This window comes from Lissotriton vulgaris, chromosome 4_1, assembly GCF_964263255.1.
Source record: "Lissotriton vulgaris chromosome 4_1, aLisVul1.2, whole genome shotgun sequence".
Classification (NCBI taxonomy): domain Eukaryota; kingdom Metazoa; phylum Chordata; class Amphibia; order Caudata; family Salamandridae; genus Lissotriton; species Lissotriton vulgaris.
In genome coordinates, this window is record NC_141691.1 from 174,471,855 (window position 1) to 174,494,778 (window position 22,924).

The window sequence follows — 22,924 nt, forward strand, 5'->3', positions numbered from 1 at the left end:
TGTCCGTATTTAAGGGCTACGCTAGAAGGTACTATGGAATGTATTTGGGGTGAATTCATGATACGCTCCTTGCACTAGACAGCCATGTCACTTGTTGCCCAGAGGAATTAGCCTTGATGTTGAAGATGAAGGCTGGCCCACTGGAATACAAATGTTATTGTCGAAGGAAGTCCTTCAGCCAGATCCATATATTTGTAATGGGAGTGCTGAGGACCTGCATTAGTCTACCTGCATGCGTACTGAACCATGCTCACCACGTGGGTGCAGATCCAGCATCATCACCATTACAGATCCTCAGGTATAAGAGAGACACATCTCAGTGTAGAAGCACCACTGAACAGGGAAGCTGAGATGGCTAAGATGGTCCTCTGAAAAGATCACGGTTCGATTCCTGGCAGGGTGCATTCATCCTTTGATTCCTTCGAGGTCAATAAAGCTCAATGAGCTGAGGGATATTACGCGCCGATATCCATTGCTCTATGAAATAGCAGAATCTTTAGTTGCAAAAACTATATAAATGATCAAGTGCCTCAAGTATCAATGGTTTTGACCCATTCTGTCACTCTGGAGAAGTGCAATCATACACAGATCCCAAGTTAGTGACATATTGGAGGGTTGTAGATAGCTTATCCATTAATGCAAATCCGCACCATACACTACCAAAGCAATAACCATCAATGATAAAGTCATATGAGGACAAGGCGCAGGATGCCATGTCAACAACCATACTGATTATATCCATTATTTTATTATTCTACGAGCTCTTTGTGTATTATGGTATGCCCCTGCTACTGGACCAGTGCTTGCTGCTTGAATAATTGACGTCAGCTGGTCTGTATTCAATAGGACACTGCCATTTGGAAGAACATAACAGATGCCTGTAATGCGGGTGGAAACTGCATGCGTGTGAGACCCTTGTTGCGGAGAGATATCTTTTAACAGGCCTGATCACATGGTTAGGGACCATAACATGGACTGCATGGGGCACTCGGGCCCCTTGAATCTATCACACACACACAAAGGAACTAAATAAAGTGAACAGTGACAGCAAGGGATCTACAGGAAGCTGCTGTGAGGATATGCGAGAAAGGGAAACAAGGGGTGGGGTGGTCTGTGCAGAGCTGGCCAGAGGCCAATGCCAGTGCAACTCGCCGCATGAGGATTGTGTTTCCGCAATGAGACTATAAGGTCAGTGAAATTTAACATAATGGGTTGTTTGGTAGACTAGACACATTTCTTCACTGACGGAACAATGGGGAAATACGGTGTAAACTGTTCCCCACTGTTCCATGTATTTATGTTCATGTTTTGTATGGCTTACCACATCAAAGCCATTTTGCTAGCAAGTTACCTACAGACAGGACCCTCAAGATGCTCCTTAATAATTGCACAGGCTGGTGCAGTTCATCAACTAGAAGGTCTCATGTTGCTACAGGAGTCCACTACTTGATCTATCAGTGAGGCGCGATCACACCAAGAATTACAGAAGCACGTGCATGTCACTTACCTGCCTTGCAAATGGCGTGCAATAAAGTACTCATCCATGAAAAGAGCAACTTGGGTCATTCAAGGGAAGGCAAGAAAGCACGAGATCCAGCGAGTTCCAGAAGTATGCTAACATTTCTAGACACGCACTAATATAGATGTAATCCTTCCTCTGCCACCATTGGAGGCAGGTACTTATAGGGTCATTGGAATTCTACTCGCACAAGATATTCTGCAGTGTTCGGAGATCTGCCTCCTTTTCAACATGCATGAGCAACTGCTGGCTCAATCCCCTCAGCAATATTGAGTGAACCTCCAAATGCATCAGATGGCACTCAAATTTACTTCAACATCTAAAGAAGCATTGACAAAGCCAACAGCTCTGGGTTTAATGTGCCAAAACCTGGAACCTTAGCATAAAATAAAAACGCACATGGGAGGGCGTCAGCAAGGGCAGGCATAGCTGTAAAAGTAGCTTATCCCTACATCTAGTTCAGTGTTAGATCTAAAAAGTAAAATGAAATTATTAAAAGAAACCAAATGTCACAAAAACCTGAAGAAATCATTCGTTATTTTTTATTGGATTACATAAAAAAGCTGTCCAGGCTTCCCACTGGTTGACATCTGTAATTCACAGGAATTATATCATGCTTGTAAATGACAGAAAACAATCCCTAGATACAACATCAGTCCGGTGAACGATATTTTTGGAAACCAGCGCATTTCTATTAGTCAAAACGAAATATGAAAGTAGCCTAGTTGGAAATTCCAGCTAAAATAGGTCTCTACTGGATCAACTTACAGGTTTCTGGCAATCCACTTGAAGTCCCATTTTAAGTGGGCGAGTAAATACAGTGTAGTAATGTCAAGCAGTGTATTTCAGTCCGGTGAATTATATTTTTGGAAACCAGTGCATTTTCAATAGTCAAAACGAAGTGTTAAAGTAGTCTTGTTGGAAATTTCAGCTACAATAGGTTTCTACTGAATCCATTTACAGGTTTCTGGCAATCCACATAGGTCCCCATTTTAAGTGGCCGAGTAAATACAGTGTAGTAATGTCAATCAGTGTATTTCAATGACCATGCAGTACTACCCTCACCACTAACAGACCTTTACAAGTGTCTGGCCTAGAAGTGAAGTAACACACTAGATGTGGTAATGCTGCACCTATATCCACACGTTTTTTCCTATCCCGTAGTCTTTTCTGGGAGTATGTTCTAACTGCTTTTAGCATGTGGATAAGTGCTCAGAAAAATTGGCCATAATGGAGGACCAGTCACTTGTAATGGGGTCCTAACCAGGCACTTAGCAACCACGACATGGGTTGCAATGCAAGCAAGGAAAATGGCCCCTCTGACTGCCCCTGAGGTAATAAAATACTGCTGTGAGAGGGTTCAATGGGCCCCTCGAGGCTCTGGGCCCTGGTCACTGCACCAGCTGCATCAATGATAGCTACAACCCGGCTCTAACTGGTGCAGGGAATATTTGTTTATTTCAGTTACATCTTGGGCCTGGTCATTGGCGTCCCCTGATGGTTGCTGGTGTCTACCAGCAGAATTTCCATTGTTGTTTATCTGAATACATTTCTCCAATGGCCAAAACCCCAAATGCGTTACCTGATCCAGTTGGAAGCAGGGCAGGCTTTAGGGCAGTGCGACGGGTGTTGACTTCAGGGGGTTCAGCAATAACTTATAATTGGAGAGATGAGGGTCAGTTTGCCCGATGGGAATGAGGGAATCCGAGGAGGTGGTCATGGGGTGTGGGGGCGCCAAAAAATTATTTTCGCACCAGGCGCCACCAGCGCTAAAGCCCTGGTTGGAAGCATGTATAACTGTTCAATTTACATTTTCTGCAGGGCAGGGATGCTGATGGTTGACAGTGTTACACCTGCCAACTTTCATTAGGAGGAAAAAAGTGAAGGGCTCTGGCAGAACAGATGCCCTGCTTCTTTGAATTAACCTTTCGGGCCGTGCAACGTGCTTTCCTGGCCCCAAGGGCGTGGTATCCATTGGCGCAGCAGATGCAGTGGCACCAGGGCCCAGAGGCCTGCGGGCCCCACTCTACCCTGATGATGTATGTATTTCACCATTCAACCAGAGGCTAGTGGCCCATTTCTTTCCTTGCACTAGGACCCGTGACGCAGTGGCTCCGCCCCTGCAGGGGCGCCTGGCCTATGTGATGGGGGCAGCCTATCACAGGACGAGCTTGCCCTCTCACATGGAGGGCACGCTGGCGTCGTGGCAGAAGGAGGAACTTGGCGCCTGCACAATGTTGTCAGTTAAACCGTCAATGCTGGGGCAGGGGCCTGCGCCTCTGCGCCGTCATCCGTTTGTTACGCACCAGCGTCGGGCCCTGTCTGCAAGGAGTCGCTTCCTCATATTTACTGGCAAAGGAGGGCAAAAAAAAGCCATCATCAGCAACCACAAATGCGAACAACAACAGCATGGACGAAGACAAATGAGGCAGCGTGTGCAGGGCTGCTGCTGAGCTGTGCGTGAGTAACATATGGCAACATCCTAATGCAGCCCTCTGGGGAAAAGCAGACAGAAAGTGCGTGACGTCGACAGTTCCAGAAGAGCGAACAATAACCCCTACGCCTGAATAGCATTTACCATAAATGTGCAATATTCTTATCGGGTTACTAGACAACTCCACGGGGAGCTGCCGTGTGCCTCGATTTCACAGGGTCTCCTGCCAGGCCTGGCTTTTTTAGCCAACACCACCTTATATTCGGGGTAGAGAGGCGTAACCAAAGAGTGTAAATAGTGGAAACGCAATTCTTATTAAAATAGCGCGGAAGTGAGGTGACACGTGCACCGGAGGCTTTGCTTGAACTGCATCACAGACTGGGCTGTGCGGAGAGGCAGGCTTCAGGGGAACGAGACTGGGGTTGCAATTCACACCTGCCCGACAGACAGAAGCAATGGGTAGGCTGCAGTGCAACATAAGCACGTTCTGCCTTTGCACAGCCCCCCCCCCCCCCCCAACGCTTGTCTACTAAGTTGCACGGTTACCATTTTCTTACTTTCTCACACTTCATCCATCATCCAACACACTGCCACGTGCTGTGTTCCATAACACAATAACCACACCCGAGTGGTCACCATGAATGTCATGGAAACACTTCCCACAAAGGTTCAAAACAAAGTCATTCTTCTAACCACACATCCTACACGGTATAGCGTGCTACTCGTGTAGGCAAGCGCTTCAGCACCCCACATAGGAGTAGTAAGAACTATTTTAAACACTGCAATTCAATACAACACTTTGTCAGCAAACCAAGCCCCCCCCCCCCCCCAAGACACTTGCAGTAGCCACTTATGATGCTGGTAGTTGTATAGCAACACTTATAAAGTGGAAAATGAAAGCACAACACAAACAGAGTTAAAAGTTGTATAGTAACACTTATAAAGCTGAAAATGAAAGCACAACACAAACAGAGTTAAATAAAACCCCAGGACTGGCTAAAGGTGGCCCTCTTGAGGTGGTGCACCTGCTGTACCAATGGTAGGTATACCCATGCGGGCCATGTCACCACCAGTCCTGGGCTTTCCTTCCACAAAACTGTATAACAATGTGTTTTTACGAAGTAGTTCCCATTCTAAACTTAATATTATGTGGTTATGCAGGTAACAAGTGCTACAGTCACCCAGTGGTTCTCAATTTTGGGTAACTGATTGGCCTCACAAGAATGAAGGGCTTGCCATGATTACATCCGGTGACGTGTACTGTGGGGAGACACACAAACACCTCTCAGAGCTACCATGTACATAATTGAACTATTTTACAGGAGGCTGTCATTACTGTTCAAGTGGAGTACAGCCCACTATTACAACTGCCAGAAACCATTGTTTTTAAATGGAATCATGCTATCACCAATGCCATGAACCTCCAAGTGACGTAATGTAGCTGCTAAGAGGGTTTCTGAACTGCACAAGGCGCTAGGGAGATACAGTGGGCTCGTTCTTGGGTGGAGTGCCTTCTCTGCTGGTCTGGTAGGAGACGTTATCGAACACAAGCGCATTGTCTCTGCTGCCAGACTGAATAACCCTCTTTGTGGTAAAAAAACGAGCGGCTTTTGGGAGCACTTCTCACTGAGGCCGATGCGCTATTTCACACTTGTTGGTCTGGCGTCCTCTATTTTGCCAGTGAATAATTTGCACTTTTAAGAGGATGTTCACATAATATGTCTCCAAGCCTTCTTGCGCCGAAGGAAACCGAAGAGCTGTAATCTAAACTCAACTCACTCGACCCCGCTGTGTGAAGCTGGTCAGACAGGAGTGCGCCTTTAATCCCATATTACAGCTCTGCGAGTGAGAGTAAAGTGCTCACTGCTGCGGGTCACACAGGTCTGGGTCCCTGAAGTGCTCACTCAGCCCTTCTTCCTTACCAGATCGATACACTGAGCACTACTAAAATAGTAAGAACAGCTGCTATTTACGGTGCCATAAAAAGCAAAACTGAGGGCTAGGTAGCATTGTGTTTCTCATGCAAAAACAGAAAGCTCCTAGAAATATCGACGCTAAGCACTACCTACACAGAGCCATAGACGCGCCCACGAACGCCTTGCCAACGTGCACTTAGTTACTGAAAACACCACAACGTGAAAGCAAAACAACTAGAAATGGCAAAACGTGGGAATTTGAGAGGAAGCTCGCTAACTGACAATTTGCATTACAACTGACAAATTAACCGTTGTCCAACTGAATACGACAAAGGGCGCGGTATTCCACAGACTTGTTACACTGAAATTTGAGGGGGGAAACTTCACGAATAGGAAAATTCATTGACTGACATGAAAATGCATGTCTGACTCCTAAATAAACAAATGTGACAAGCTGACCAGTCCGAAGGAAGCAGAAACAAGACTGTAAGACAACAGGTGGACTTCCTGCAGCCCTCGTCCTGGAGCACGACTGAGCAAACTCGGCAGTTAAGCATTTATTTACACGCATTTCCGTTCGTGCAGCGCTAACAAGCCAGCTTCTGAGCGCTTGAACTCTAAAGAAAAGGCACTGATGAAAGTAGTAAGGAGGTAGAAAAATAGTCACAGCGAAATACTTAACAAATCGGTAAAGGCAGCCTCCGCCACCCTCCCGAAAAGCTACGCAGCCCTTCATCCTTGCTGCACTGTCCTAGCTGCACGCGGAGACCGAAAGGAGCAGAGCTGGGCAGTACTCACGTATCTCTTCAGCTTCTTCTCCGGGGGGGATTTGATGAGCCAGCCCGTGCAGACCACGTCCCCGGCGCTCATTTTCCCCCCGAACGAGAACCAGGGGCGGCAGATCCAGTGTGCGAGAGAGTCGGTCCGGGCTTAATTTTTTTTTTTTTTTGAAACCCAGCAGCAATCGGCTTCCTCCAGCTGTGCGCGAGCGCTGCCGCTGTGCCGCCAGGAGGAAGTCCTCGCTGACATTGATGGCTGACACGCCGAGCTCCCCCTCCCACCCGGCCCACAGCGCGAGCGAGCGAGCGGCACGTGACGCGCCCGGGACCGCTTGTAAACAAAGCGCAGCACGTGCAGAATTACCTCAGCGCTGCCATGTGGGTTCCGGGGCTCCGAAAACACGCTGTCCTGCCTGGACTCCTGGTACGCTCAGTCCTCCATCAGGTACAGGTGTTTCTATTTCTAGCTGTTCCTGCTTCTTCCATAAACTCGAGGGACACAACGGCCGGGGTTAAATAGTAGCAAGTGTACTTACGACAAAATACGGTATAGTTATGACAATTTTGTAAGGCAAGATAAGCAAACACAAAAAACACACACCTGAATCGCTATACGTCGAACTGCACACGGCTTTTTAGATCTCCATTAAGAGCAGGCTGGAGCGTGTGTCTCAGCCAACATGTACAGAAGTCACGGAAACATAGGGTAATCCATCAGAGGCTACGTATTGTAGAGATGGAGTCAGATAGTCTTAAATACCTTTATTGGTATATTAATGTAAATTCTTACACACAACAGGTGAGTGCCAGGGAAGCAGCATACGGGCTTGAGGCTCCTAGACAACTGACCACAGAACCAGAATGGCACATCACCATACATTCTATGGCTGTGACATCTCGAACATTTAAAGGAACAAAGCACACATAAATAGTAACTAAACAACATAACACATTCCCCCCTCATAACAAAGAAAAAAATAACAATGAGAAAAGAAAAACAAAATGAATTACATAACATATCCTTTAAACAAGTGAATTACATTACATATCCTTTAAACAAATGAATTACATAACATATCCTTTAAGCCAGCCTGGTAAAACTCTTGTTCTTTTTCCATGTACAGTATCAACAACCTTAGAGTTGCAATCTCCAACCCTTTTTCCCCCTTACAGGAAGAGGATACATTTTCCAAAGAAAGGTCATTTGTCTGTTCAGACGTATTCGCATCATCACCAGCTAATTGAGATTGCAGATAACTATTCCCAAAGTGATCCTCAATCCATTCAAAATCATTTTGATTGTTCAACTCCTGAGAATCCGTAATCCTATTATGTTCAGGATTCATAGCAATGTTTTTAAGATTCCACACTCTTCCATCACATAGTCTCACCGAGTTCCTCAATATCACTACTAGGTGGTTCATAATGGGTTGCATGGAAGGACAGTCACTCATGCATGAACATAAGACATGCAATTTACCTTCTCTAACCAACTGCAACAGCACCAATGATATATATATATATATATATATATATATATATATATATCTATCTATATATATATATATATATATATATATATATAGATATATATATATATATATATATATATATACATATATCATTCTCTGCCCTTGCAATACCCCATACATTGGCAGACTACCCAGAAGGTGAAATCCAGAATTTTACAGCACATGAGTAAAATCATATGTAAAGTGCAGGGTGCGCCACTGGTAGAGCACTTTCTTGCTCTAAATTACACACCAGAAAGCATAAAATGGAGGGTGGTTGAGAAAATCAATGTCAACCCTACGGGAGGGTCCATCTCAGCGGCCCTGAACCGCAAGGAGTGAAAATGGATACACACCCTCAACTCAGTAGCAAATGGGCTGAATGAACATGAGGAGATTTCAAAACAAATGGGCTTATTGTAGGTACCCGTGTTCACTAGCTACCTTAGTAACCTCATCTCCAGGTTCCCCAATTACACAACTGTGCATGTGTGTGAACATGCATGATGTTATCTATAACACAACATTGGGCTTACCCATATTGTAACCGCATAATTAAACTCACTTGCAAAATTGTCATATGTCTATGCACAATATCAGACGATTTACCTTTACTTGTTTTCACCAGTCCAGTGCGCTATCTTGTACCTCTGTAACAAGTCTCCTACACAGGACCTAGCCATTTACGATTTAACCGTTTAAGAATAATATCGTGACACCAATTGTAAATATATTAGATATCCTTTAACCACATGCGCGCTAGCGGTTTACCCGCTGAGTGCTGAGATTTCAAAAATCCCGCGTTATGTGACAAGGTCAACTCGTCACACGCACAGCGCAGGTAACGCCCATGACGAGTTGACCTTGTCACACGCATCGAAGGGGTTAAACTTCTGTCAATACATGCAATTTCTGGTACGTAACTCAGCCACGTGTGTTTTACTTCATCATGTGTGATCGTAGTTATTTTGCATAAATCTGGATTTATTCACTCAAAAATATTATCATACTTCTGGTTTTAAATGTTTTAAAAAAAATGTTTGAGTCATCTATTGCCCTCTAAAATTCCACCCACCGTGTGCAACATAGTATTTATCATGTCCTGCAACCATGGGATAGGGCATCCTTTGGCGGAACGCAATCCTTCTGTGTACAATGCCACCCACACTGTTAACATGCATCGGACCTTGGCAATGATTTTTCCACCCATCTCCCTGGTAGAGATCGAATGCTATCTAGGCCAGATTAAGAGTGGTAGTCCCTCAGACATCATCCCGGCCAGAATTATGCCGGTAAGACTCTGAGCCCACAGATTCAATGTCTTGTGAATCTCTCACTGATGGAAGGTCAAGTTCCTGGGGAATGGAAGAAAGCACTAGTGAGGCCTATCAGGAAAAACCCTTCTACCCCCTGGACCGATATGTCTAACCTCAGGCCTATATCCCTACTTCCTTTTTTGGGGAAACTTATAGAGAAACATGTTAATAAACATGTATCAAACTACATCGAACTGACTGTCAGTCAGTCAATAAGCTTTATTCGGTTGAAACAGAACAACCATAAAAGCACAGTAACATTTTTTAAATACATTCATTACAATACATGGTAAGAAACAGAATACACATCGTATACAAACAAGAAGATAAAAACAATCTATTCATAGTAGCTTTCCATACTTAATACTGTCTCCACTGTGGTTCTCCTAGGGTGGACAATAAATTCACCATAGTGTTACGGATAGGCTACAGAGTAAACAAGAGTGCAAGAAAACGTAAAAGCTTATTCAAGTAAAGACCAGCCCGAGGCTTCAAATCATTGTTAGCTGACCATTTGGAAATCAGGTTGACGGGTCAGTACACTGGATTTATACCGGTAAGTAAAGCGAAACGATTACGAATGGGTATGTTGAAGTTGCTGAGTATATGGCCTCTATTGCCGCTGCAAAGGTTCTTTTCTACATTAAGACTTACAGGGGGCAAGTATATGGTTCTAGGGTAGAAGTCTCTCAGTTCCATGGTAACTATAGGGCCGTCTCCCATTTGTGGCTGCCAGCCTTGCAGGTATGAGACGACGTGGGAGTCCCTAAAGTTTACTATGATCAGGTCACCCACTATATCTTTAGTTAAAGGTCCCAGCCATTTCACCCTTCTAACATTTAAGATTTTCCCATCGATGTTTGGTGGGAGGGGCCTATTCTTAGTCAGCCAGAAAGCTACCTTATTTGCCAATTCAGCGTGTCCTTCCATCTTACCTTTAGTTAGTTCGGGCACGCCTGCGAGAATGCAGACAAATGGAGCGGCCTCCGGCGGTAGGTTAATTTGGGTAGGCTTTCTTTGCATATCGCCATGGTTGGAATGAGTCCCCTCTAGGGGCGTGGGAGCATTTGTCAGCCCTACTCTATTAACTGAGCTCTGCGATACTACCGAGTTTGGGGTTATGTTCCGAGTATTTGATATTAATGACCTTTTTGAGGTAGCTAACTGGACTGGGGCAGTAGTGCTTTGTACCAGGGTTTTGGGAACATCTGTAGCAACTAGAGACTCTACCTGCTTAGATCCTGCCAATCTTTTTAAAAGTATCGCGTTTTCCTTCATTGTCTCTTCTATATTAATGATCTTTTCCCCTATTACCATGATTCTTTTTACCAATGGGGATATTATAGATTTGACAATAAGTTCAAACTGAGCCAATAGTTCAGGTGGTATGATAGATAAAAGGGAATTAGGAGTTGGGGATGCCCTGGATGAGTTTGGGGTGTTACTAATGACTAAGGTGGACCTAGAGTACAATTTTTGTTTTTTTAATAGTTTTCCCCTTTGTTTGGCACCTCTTCATTTTCTTTTAACAGAGGGAGTCTGAGGGTTCATTGTCGGTTGAGTAATGGCTTTTGCTGGAGATAAAGGGGGTGAACCCGAATGACTTACTTTAGGTTTAGGTGGGGCAGCTGATTGTTTGTTTCCCTCTTCCGCGTTGACATATGCCTTGTGACATAGCAGGTTAAGTTCCTCCAATAAGGTTACATTTTGGCATTGGTCAGCTACCGCTAAAGGGGATTGGCAACTATATGTGGCTCTTATAAGAGGACTTTGTTCAACTCTCTCTATTGTGCCTTCAATGACCGATGTTACCCTAGTAAGGTAATTGTCCAAAGTCCCATTCCGAGGCCCCCCCCTGAGAGTTAACGTTTTTTGATACTTCTTTCCCAGTCATAGTGCGAGTGATTAATATAATACAAACAAAAACCTACGCTGAACAAACGTGTTCAGTAGTAACCTCATTAAGCTTAAAATGTTAGTCAAAAGTCACTGATATGGGTCTACAAGGTGTACCTTCTATTTCCAGCGGTAGACAGGCGAGGAGCAAGTGAGGTGGCCCTGCCCTGCCTCTTCCGGCCTCGGAGGGCCACAGAGGGCCCGCCCTTGTCCCGGGCTTCTCCCGGCGCGACCCGCGCGCGACCTCGCGTGGCGAGGGACCAGGCGTGGTTATATGCGCCTCCTGGCGCGCGATGAGTGTCTTCCTGGCACAAAGGATCCTGGGTGATGGAGTCCCCAGCGGTGCCGGCGGAGCCAAGCCCGGCCGGACACCAGCAGCAAGTCTCAGGTAGGATTCGGGGGGGGGGGCGGAGCAAAGCCCGGCCCGACGGCAGCAGCAGCGGGAGAGTCACCAGCTCGCCTCAACCCCCAGCTCGCCTCGAGCCTCAAGACCCAGCCACAATCCACGTAGCTCCCAACAGCGAACTGACTGGTAGGCTAGATTGTTCTCAATTTGGCTTTAGACCAAAACATAGCACCGAATCTGCACTGCTATCAGTGACTGATGACCTTAATATGTACCAGGATAAAGGATACTCTGTTATCCTGGTACTATTAGATCTGTCGGCAGCGTTCGACACGATATCCCATAATATCTTAATCGAACGCCTGACCAGGATCGGCATTGAGAGCACAGCATTAGCCTGGTTAAAGAGCTTTATATCTAACCGTACCCAAGCTGTCAGCATGGGCTCATTTCGGTCGGTTGAGATTAACATCACGAAGGGGGGGCCACAGGGCTCTTGTTTGAGCCCGACTCTTTTTAACATCTACGTGGCACCCCTGGCCAGAATTCTGAGAGAGTTTGGGTTCATCCCCGTCTCCTACGCGGATGATACTCAGCTCTTGTTTCCTTTTAAAAGTCTCATCGACGAAGTGAGGATGGCCTTTTCCGGAGGCATGAAAGCTGTGGCAAAGTGGATGACATCGAACTATCTCCAATGCAACGTAAATAAGACCGAAGTCGTGCTTTTCGGGGAGGCTAAAGCTTTGTGGACGACGGACTGGTGGCCGTGCGAGCTTGGCCAAGTGCCTGAACCTAAACAGGTTGTAAAAAACCTAGGGGTACGCCTCGATCGAGAGCTTTCTTTTAAACAACATGGTAACTGGGTGGTTGGCCAATGTTTCCATGTTATTGGACTTTTACGAAAAGTTTTTCCAATCCTACCGGACTCCACCAGGAAAACACGGTACAGGCATTAGTATTGAGTCTCCTGGATTATTGCAATGGAATCCTGCTGTCAGCCAATGAGGGTGTCCTAGCAAAACTCCAGGTGATACAAAATACTTCAGCGAGGCTAGTATTGAATGCCCCTCCAAAAACGCCATCAAAACCCCTCCTGGATAAATTACATTGGCTCTCAGTTCGTAAGAGGATCAATTTTAAGACTTGCTGCCTGATCTACAAGAGCCTACATGGATGTGGGCCCTCCTATTGAAAGGATAAATTCATCCCATATAATCCTACTCGATCTCTCAGGTCAAGCAGCCAACTTTTATTAGGAGTACCAATTACAAAAAAGGTCATACAAGGGGGAAAAGCTTTATCGGTTGTCGGACACACCTGGTGGAATAAACTTCCTCTTGAGCTTAGGCAATGTCCGGAACATCTACATTTTAGGAAAAACTTAAAACATTCTTATTTCAGACTTAGTCTATGTACCTATGTCCATACTGACCTGAACTATATGCTAAACTGATGCTGCCAGTCTTTTTCTTTCTTTCTCTCTCTTTTTTCTCCTGTGCGCAGAGATACTCTGTATAGAGTCGATTCTAGCGCGTTACAAACCTATAAATAAATGACACGTTCACAATTGTACACAGCTTCCGAGCACATCATTACAGGACGCCACGTTACCACGTGAACGCGTCCTCCAAACACCTCACGCCGTTTGCGGGCTACAGTACTGGATGCCACGTCGTTGCCTAGCAACCTTGTTGGCTCCTGGCTTAACTGCGTCCTCGCGGTCAAGGCTCATTAAATAGGCTTACATGGCGCCTCACGCGAATTCACATTTATGCTGCCAATGGTTGAGACATTGCTCCTTCCGTCCGCCCCGCCCAAATTATCTGGAATCATTCCTGTTTTAGGTGAGATCGGAGCTTTCTAATGTAATATCACCTACATGGTACGAGGAATTTCCAAGTTGAGATATCCTGAGGGAGGTTTCCACTTAATTAATTAGGACCCTGACTCCACACACGGGTCACTTTCTTGCCACCCACCAACTGTATCGATGTCAAGCGCTAGTTGGTAGCGATAGTTCACACCTCGCACCCGCGTTTTAAACTGAAATAATTAATGATAGAGATTACCCATGCAGTCTCTCATATTGACGCTTGTCCTAGGTCTTGTATGATCTTTTACTGAAGATCCATGCGCATTTCGGGAGACTTATTCAGTTCTCGCACGCAGCGCCAAAGCCCTCACATAACACACATGGTTACCAACTTAGACAGATAATAGCTAACATATACGAAATTAAGGGCAACGCCTAACCAGGTTCTCCCACCTTTTCCATTCCCCACCCTACATTTTGTTTTTAGCAGATCCTTAGCCATTGAGCTAATCTGCACCCGGCTTTAACTCATTCCAGCTGACTTATACAGATCAATTAGCCATTGTGCCTCAACGCCACAGGCTCTGACTCTTCCAGTCTGCTAGAGTGAGTAACCTAGCCCTCAACTTCTCACGCACAGGTGTAATTTACTGCATCTATTAGTCTCTCTTACACACACATTATTATTTGTTTCAGACTGTGCAAATATAATCCCCGCATCCTTGTCTTGAGGAAGACCCGCCGTGACCACCAACAGGGGCACCTAAGGGTCGAAACGTCAACGCACCATTTAGGTCCAGATTTTCCGGGTTTCTGTACTAAGAAAGAAACTTCTGGATTAAAATCAAGCTCTGGACTTTCCCAAAGAAACAATTGTATATAGAAATTTGTTGACACTGTGCATATTGTTCACTACTTTATCACCATGCACAACTGGCACCCATAGACACTGTAAGAATTCCTTGTACACAATTATATTTCACAGTCTTTTTACTTGTAAGAATTGTATTGCTTATCATGAAATGAAGTAATACTGATAAACACTTGATCAAATCTCGTTGAGCTCAGAACTGATTCATTGAGAATATTTGTGTGTTAAGAGAGCATGCCATTTCTAATTACATTTACTGTACCCCGAATCAATGTCAGTTCTACCTGACAGAACCATTTTTCTTTAATCGTCATAACGGTTTTCACCTTTCGGTACTTTAAAAGGTTTTTTAACCCGTACCCAATCACCTACCTAAACTTCAACATCTTTGGTACCATGATGTTTATCATAGAATTCCTTGTTCTTGCCATGAACTAAATCCAGTTCATTCTTAACCTCCACAGGAGACCATTGTGTAACCTTTCCATCTAAAAGCCAACCAGGGTTGAATTTACATCTAGGTGACCTGCCTCTCATCATAACAAACAGAGATAATCCGGTACTAGTCTGGGATGTTATTCTGTAAGACCACGCAGCCTTTTGCACTTGTAACTTCCACTCCAACCTCTTGTTAACAGACGCTTGAATGATACCTTTAATTACCCTGTTAAACCTTTCCACTGTACCCTTGCCACTTGGGTTATATAAAGCTGTAGTTTTATGTTTAACACCACATTTCTCAAAAAATTCCTTCACCATTTTAGGCATAAATTGTACTCCATTATCTGTTAAGATACAAATAGGTAAGCCTTCCGTAATGACATTTTATCTAAAAACTTGAGAACAGTATGCGTGTCTGTTTTGTCAACAAACCTGACAATGGGCCACTTTGTGAATACATCGATAGCCACTAATCCAAATTCTTTCAGTTCATCAATAGGTCCAATAATATCCACTACAACAGTATCCCATGGGAGATCTGGAATCAAACCTTCACTCATAGTAGGTTTCAAAGTTCTAAGTGTTTTATTAGCAGAATTACAAACCTCACACTCCCTTACAAAACTTTCAACATCCCAATCAATTCCTGGCCACCAAAACATACCCTTTACTATCAATTTGTTCCTTACAATCCCAAAATGCCCCTCATGGCATAATTGCGGAATCTTTCTCCTCAAGGAAACAGGGGGAACAATTCTATCACCCCTCAACAGTATATCTTTCTCAAGAGACAATTCCATAGGAACCTCCCAAAAGGCATTTAAACTTCCTTTTATAAAGTTTTTCCCAGGCCAATCCTTACAAATGTAATCCATAACATCTTTCAAAACTGTATCGTTCCCTTGTTCTTCAATTCATTGATCTTTGCTGATAGCAGGCGCACCTGAATCATGTACCAAAGCCACACTAAAGTTGCCCCAAGGATCATCAACACACTCTTCAAGTGGAGCCGGTAACCTAGATAAACAAACCCCTTATTAGATTTTCTCTTCCAGGTAAGTAAATCATTTTATAAATGTACTCTTTCATTCGCATAGATAATCTAACCAGTCTCGCCGAGGTTCCTGAAATACCCTCACATGACAAAATACGAATTAAAGGTCGATGGTCAGTACGAATAATGACAGGTTTACCCCACACAAAAGCCCGAAAATGTTCTAAGCCCCATGCACAAGCCAAAGTCTCCCTCTCTATAATAGGATATCTCCCCTCAGCAGGGGAGAGTGCTCTGGAAGCAAACAAAATTATCCTTTCCTTGCCATCCAACCCTTTCTGTGATAATACTGCTCCCAGACCCTTATCACTAGCATCTGTAGTCAATAAACACGCCACATTAGGATCAAAACTAGCTAACGCATTCACATTTTGTAAATCAACCTTGATCTGTACAAACTCATCCTCACATGCCTTAGTCCACTCAAACTTTGTATTTTTCTTGAGTAAAGTGTGAATGTTATATAGTTTTGATGCAAAATTATTTATAAACTTCACACAATACTCATATATGCCAAGAAATGCTCTCACTTCTTCTTTAGTAGTAGGTGCAGATGACTTTACAATATTTTCTACCAGAGTAGGTTTAGGCCTGACACCTTCCTCACTAATAATGTGGCCTAAATAAGACACACTTTTTTGACCAAATGTACATTTAGACAATTCTACTGTCAACCCAGCTGACTGTGCAATGTATTCAAAACCTGGTTTAACCTTGAATCATGTTCAGTTTTATTTGCCGCCGCCGCCACCAAAATGTCATCCTGGAAGATTGAAACCATATCCATTTCCCCAAATAATCTATGCATGAGACGCTGGAAGACAGCTGCAACTTACGCCAGCATAAAAGGCATGCGCCTGAATTGGTAGCAACCAAAAGGCGTGATAAATGCTGTAAATATCCTAGATCCAGGCTCTAATTCCACCTGATGGTAAGCGGCAGAAAGATCAATTGTTGAAAACCATGTGGCACCTCTTAATGAAGACACCATTTCGTTAATTTTTGGTAGGGGAAACTAAACTTCTCAATTACAATATTATTGTTCAGGTGATGCAAATCAATGCATAAACAAATTTTCCCGTTGGGTTTCTGGGCAACCACAATCGGAGAAATCCATTCAGATGTTTCCACCTCCTCAATCACTCCTTTGGACAGTAAACCTTTTTTTCTTAACTTCATCCCTGATCAACATGGGAATGGGTCTCGCTTCATGCACTTTTGGTTCAGCATCCGCTTTTAACACAATTTTGTGTTCAAATCCCTTCAACAGTTCTTCACCAAAAACTTTTGGAAAACTTTTACACATCACCCAACTTGATGCTCTAATCCATGATCAAAACCTTTTCCTTGCTATTGGGGTCTAATATTATGTTTAGGTTCTTTTGATCAAACCACCCAAGCACTGATGGTCCAACCTTTGCCACATATAGCTTTCCTCTAGTGGATCTTCCTTTGAACAAAAAGGTAAGCCATCTGAAGCCCAACATATCAATTTTCTCACCAGTGTAACTAACAGGGCAAATGGCTGATACATTTAAATGGTTTCCAATTTTTCCAACACATTTTTTCCTCCAAATTTCCTCATTAACAATGATCCCGAATCTGCATATACATTCACTATGACTCCTCCCAAGGATATCTCGCACACAGGTTTACCCTCTAAGGAATTTTCCGTGATGTTTATAACATAATTCCCCCTTACATTTTTAATACATTCTTCATCTAATACTTCACCTTCCATTTCACCTCCTTCCTCATCCCAAATATCTTTCACATTTGTGCGTCTACAACACATTTTTCTAAAATGGCCCATAAGCCCACAAATCCCACATTTCTTCCTTAAAGCAGGACAATTTTTACTAAAGGCCAAATGTTCTTTACTATCACAACTATAGCATCTTCTTTCTTCTATCTTCCTATCTTTACTTTGATACTTTGCAGGGAGACTCATCCATTTCCCTTGCGATTGTGATGATAATTCTTAACTGGTGCCTGAATTTTACATATAGTTCGTGATGTTTTGACTGGATCTTTGTCTGTCTCCTTAACAATTGTTGAACATCTAACTTACATTTCCGATTTTCTCATTATAGCAAGTACGTCGTCTAGTGGTGCCTCTCCATTTACCGACAGACGGTCCTGTAACGTAGAATTGTTATTATGCATCACTAACTGATCCCGTATTAGATCATCGTGTAGTCCTCCAAATTTGCTGTCAATAGCCAGTTTCTTTAAGTCATCAATCCATTCATCAACTGTCTCCTCTTTTGTTTGCTTCCTTTGAAATAATTTATGCCTAATAACTTCAATACCGACTTTTGGAGCAAAGTATTTATCCAGATCTCTAAGAGTGTTTTCAAATGCATCTAAATCTGGATCCACATATTTACTCATGCATGAATGTGTTTTCAATCCTTTAGGCCCTAAGGAATGAAACCAAATTCTCTTTTTCTGTTCGGCTTTCATCTTTTTAGCCTCATCAATTGCTTCAATATAATTTATAAAATACTCCTTCCATTCAATCCATTTGATAGTAGGTTGTGTACCTGTAGCCCAGAATGGTTCAGAACTAATTGAAAAATTCTGTTGAGCCATGTCCTTATTCCTATTTGCAGTACAATCTCCTTCTTCCATAAACAGTGTAACTTGTCGATAAAAGATAAAGTATTTTCCTTACTCAAAATAATACAAGACATAATTGCTTTTCATAAAATAAAATAGCTTTTCCCCGACTTTCTCACCTGTCGTTAATTAAATTGTTACAATATTCTATTGTTAGGAACTTCTTGAATATTCCGCAGGTTACTCTACATAACTTCCATAATCGTACCTTTGTGTTAAATTAACCGATCCTTCACACGCCCTTACATCGGTGATCTTCCTTATGTAACCAATGTGCCCAAAATGGCTGCTGCGCAAGGTCACGTTGCGTGACCTTGCTTTCTGACGTCAATCCGCTTTTAGACGTCGGTCCTGCGCATGCCCGGTGATGCGAAGAGAAGAACACCAGCAGCGTCACCGACAACGCGCACAGCCCGTACTGAATCCCGCCGCTGCTCGAAAAATACAGCCGGAGGCGGTGGATTCAACGGTCACGTGTAGGCCTAAAGATAAGGTCATTCTTACCGCAATGTTTTAAATTGATGAGCGGTCGATTTAACGAGATTCTCAAATGCTGAGGTTTCCACGAAGCCTTTCTTCCGTTACCACAGTCCGATAATAACTTTGTGTCTCCGTTTCCCAAAAAAAACACATTTAATACCATAAGAGATGTTACTTCAGCAAAGTTCAGTTTCCCTCGTCGCCAGTTTGTAGAGATGGAGTCAGATAGTCTTAAATACCTTTATTTGTATATTAAAGTAAATTCTTAGAACAACAGGTGAGTGCCAGGGAAGCAGCATACAGTCTTGAGGCTCCAGGACAACTGACCACAGAACCAGAATGGCACATCACCATACATTCTATGGCTGTGACATCTCGAGTATTTAAAGGAACAAAGCACAAAGAAATAATAACTTAACAACATAACACATATATTCTTTATATTCCCTGGGGCACTGCGTAACATCTTAGCCCAGTCCAAATAACTTCAGGGGTGATACGATCTGCGCCCCCACAAAGCTGCAAGGGTAGGATTTCTAACACCTGGTGCAGAGACTTAGTCAATGTACCAATATGATTTAAAAATCCAATTTTCTATACCTGTGGCTTCTGGTGTAGTCGTAAAACAGGTATCAGATGAAAGTGTATTCTGAGAGTTAACATTAGTACAAAAAGTCAAGTTGCAGTGGTACCAAGTGCGACTCCTCCATTGGAGCAGAGGAGCTACGCCTCACTTAGAGCCCCCCAAAGCCACAGAGATGAAAAATAAAATGGTAATTCATTACAATTTTACTTTTCAACCATCCGTCCTGAACTGAGCGTCGGACTTGGTGGGGCATGCTGAGTGACGGCAGGGAGGAGTGGTGGGCAAAAGCTTGTTTTTTGCACTGTTTAAAGTGTGCATGTCTCTTTTGCCAGACTGTCTTGCGACGGCCATCCAGGAATGCACACTTTAAACCTCTCAACCCAGCTTTCGTAAGAAAGTGAGGTTGAGAGCAAGTGCAGACCTCCAGTGCGCTGGGGAGTGCTGAGGTAGGCTGTTCCCTACAATCAGGGCACTGCTCACATGCTGATTACCAGAATGTGAGCAGGCCAGGATTGGTCGAGGAAGTTTGCTGTGGCCTGCACTGTAGTCCCGGCAGAAGAGGAAGGAGTGAGGAGGACGTCATCACTGACTTCCTGGTAGGTGATTTGCTTTTTTATTTATCTTTTTAATTTGCTTGCCTGCGCATGCATAAACCCATTGCCCACCCCACCCCCCTTCAGTAAATGCCAGATGCCACTGAGTGAAACCCATTTGGCACACACAAGAATGACCGAGAGGGTGTTTTCCAAACCATGAAGGTTTACTAACTTAGTCATAGGTACAGGTTTTATTAATTTAGTAAATCATCTGTCAGTTAAGCATACCATTAGTATTGTAAATCAATCCCAACAACCGACTATCAGGAAGTGGTAAGACAAATCAATTAAAGAGAGCAAATGTCAAAGCAGAGAAAGTATCAGGTCTATAAAGAAACTCCTTTAAACTAAATGAAGCATCTAAGGACGAGAAGGGGCAATCCTAAGCAGAAGGTGTTAGTCTGAAGTGAACCAAGTTTAGGGTCAGGGTGAATACGTGATTTAAGAGTTTAAGAGTCTAACTCAAGAACTGAGAATATGAAACCTCAAAAACGTTAGGGAAAGATCTTCCTTCAGCAAAGTCATGACAGGATCTTCTAACTACTATACTGAGTTAAACCATTGCATTACCTCTCCAGAACTTCTTACCACCAACTCCTCTGACCTCAGACCAATCAGGTTGTGCTGTCTCCTTGGAACAGTTAATTTCCCCTCATTCCCAAACCAAATCCCCCCTGATCTCGATATATGCGGCGATGCATCCTCAACTGCCTGGCAAGGTGATATATTGCTCCAACGTCTTAGCTTCAAATACCTGGGCGTCATGATAGTTCCAGAACAGGAGGACAAATGGAGGGAAAATCTCTGAACAAAACAGAATTTTCATAATGGGTGTCAGGACCGGACCAGACCCAATTAAACTACATTACTCAGCAGGTCCTTTATCAGGTGGCGCCAACGTGCACTGAGTGCATCAGGCGGCACTCTTAAGTGGCTGCGGGCTCTCGCGGCACGTGACGCGCACGGACGAAGCCCGGGTTAAGGGCGGGCCCGTCTGCTCCTGTCCACTCCAGGACAGGGCTGGGCTGGACCAGGTCTTTTGGCTATACGAGAGAAAGCCAGGGAGTTTGCCTTGGTGAAGCCAATCAATATCAAGGTAAGGAGAAATGAGGAAACAAACATAAGACTGTCATGCCCTCCACAAAGGATCACCCACTAACATCGTCTATTACAATTATTTTGACTACTGCTATGGGGGCAATCACAAGTGAAATAGAGTCTGTGGAGGAGTGACTGGGGGCCACCCAGAGAGCACTAGATAGCGGCCCACTCCTTGCGCAAGTCTCTGTGGAAGAACAAGCGAGTGTATGGTGGACGGTATTGTGGATGGTGTGGACTTGAGGAGCCCTGACCAAGTTGTTGGGGCCACAACCCCTACTGATCCTGGCATATTCAGGATCCCAGTAAACAAAAGCGTTGCACATCATGGTGGGGGGGTGTGTGTGGGGGGGGGTTTAGATACATTATGCCCTCCGCCTTCCAAAAAATCTAAGGCATCTGGCAAACCTAAGAAAGATGTTGTGCTCCCTGCTATGAGAAAGAGAATCCCGGCATCTTATATAAGGAAAGCAGATAAGGTGATAGCTACAGAAACTGTCTTGAGCCCCAATATTATGAAATCTACTGAGGATTCTCTGATACACATTACCATCATATTGGAGGTTACAATCAAGTCACTCCTTGAACCATTGATGGGAGTTCTGATTAGTATCGATACATCTTTAAAAACACTAATTGGTTCTAGCATACACAAGCTAACTTCCTATCCTGGTGTTATGCCTAATTCTGCTCTCAATTTAAATCAGGGTATATCAAACAAAGTCCCCCAGATGGCATCTTCAGCCAATGATTGTCCCACTAACACTTCTCAGATCACATCGTACTTAACGGCCCCACAGGGAGTCAATGTTCAAACATAGGATGATGGCTGATTAGGGGCGACACCTAGGCAGAGGGACACTGGAGGACGTAACCCCCTAAATGGACAAACCAATAAACTCCTACGTGGTAATCGGAAAAACATTAAAAGAACACTTCATCTCCTGTCAGATGCTACACCATACGTCATCATCCTTAAAAGTGTTCCATGCCTGCCAATAGATAAAGAAGAGGATTGGAAGCAGCTTAAGAATAAAACTGTTCATTGGCTGACAAAAGCTGCTGATTGGTCCAACAGTAGTGAATTGCACTACAATATTAATAATGTTGAACGGATTTCTTGGGTGGGCTCACAGGGAAAGATGGAATTTGGTGACTGTATTGTTATTCATTTTAGGGACAGGTCTTTAGTTCACTGGCTCATAGACAGGCTCATATGGAGTGGCAACCTGAGGGGTCCCATTGAGGCAGTTCCACTGGGCTATTTTTATAAACCAGAAACACAATGATGCCCAGGTCCTGAACCTATAACTGGAAGTATGTCATCCGTTTTTGCTCTTCCAACATCTAACAGTTTCTCTCCACTAGATTATGTAGATTGACTGCATTCTTTGGTGTGTACCTCCTCTGGGGTTAACTGTGGCTTATCACATATGCTTCCCAAAATTCAAATGTCATGGCTGGCTAATTCTTCACTTTCTCCTATGACCGTAACACATAGCGCTGACCACATACGGAACTTTTTAGTTCTTCCCAACGTCAGTCCACAAAAACAACTGTCAAATGGTCACAAGTGTGGTTGGGATATGAACGTCTCTGTTGGTATGTCAAAATTAAATCATTCTAGCGCACTTACATTATCAGAT

At 43.9% G+C, this 22,924-nt stretch overlaps 1 protein-coding gene across 1 annotated transcript in view; it reads right to left on the bottom strand.

Annotated features, from left to right (window-relative positions):
• GAB3 (GRB2 associated binding protein 3) overlaps nt 1-6,870 on the bottom strand; it is a 394,003-nt gene extending 387,133 nt beyond the window's left edge. Inside the window, exon 1 of the mRNA XM_086918495.1 lies at nt 6,668-6,870. Within this exon, the coding sequence (XP_086774621.1) occupies nt 6,668-6,739 (72 nt within the window). The 5' untranslated portion in view covers nt 6,740-6,870. The remainder of the gene's footprint in view (nt 1-6,667) is intronic.
• Nucleotides 6,871-22,924: the final 16,054 nt, after the last annotated feature.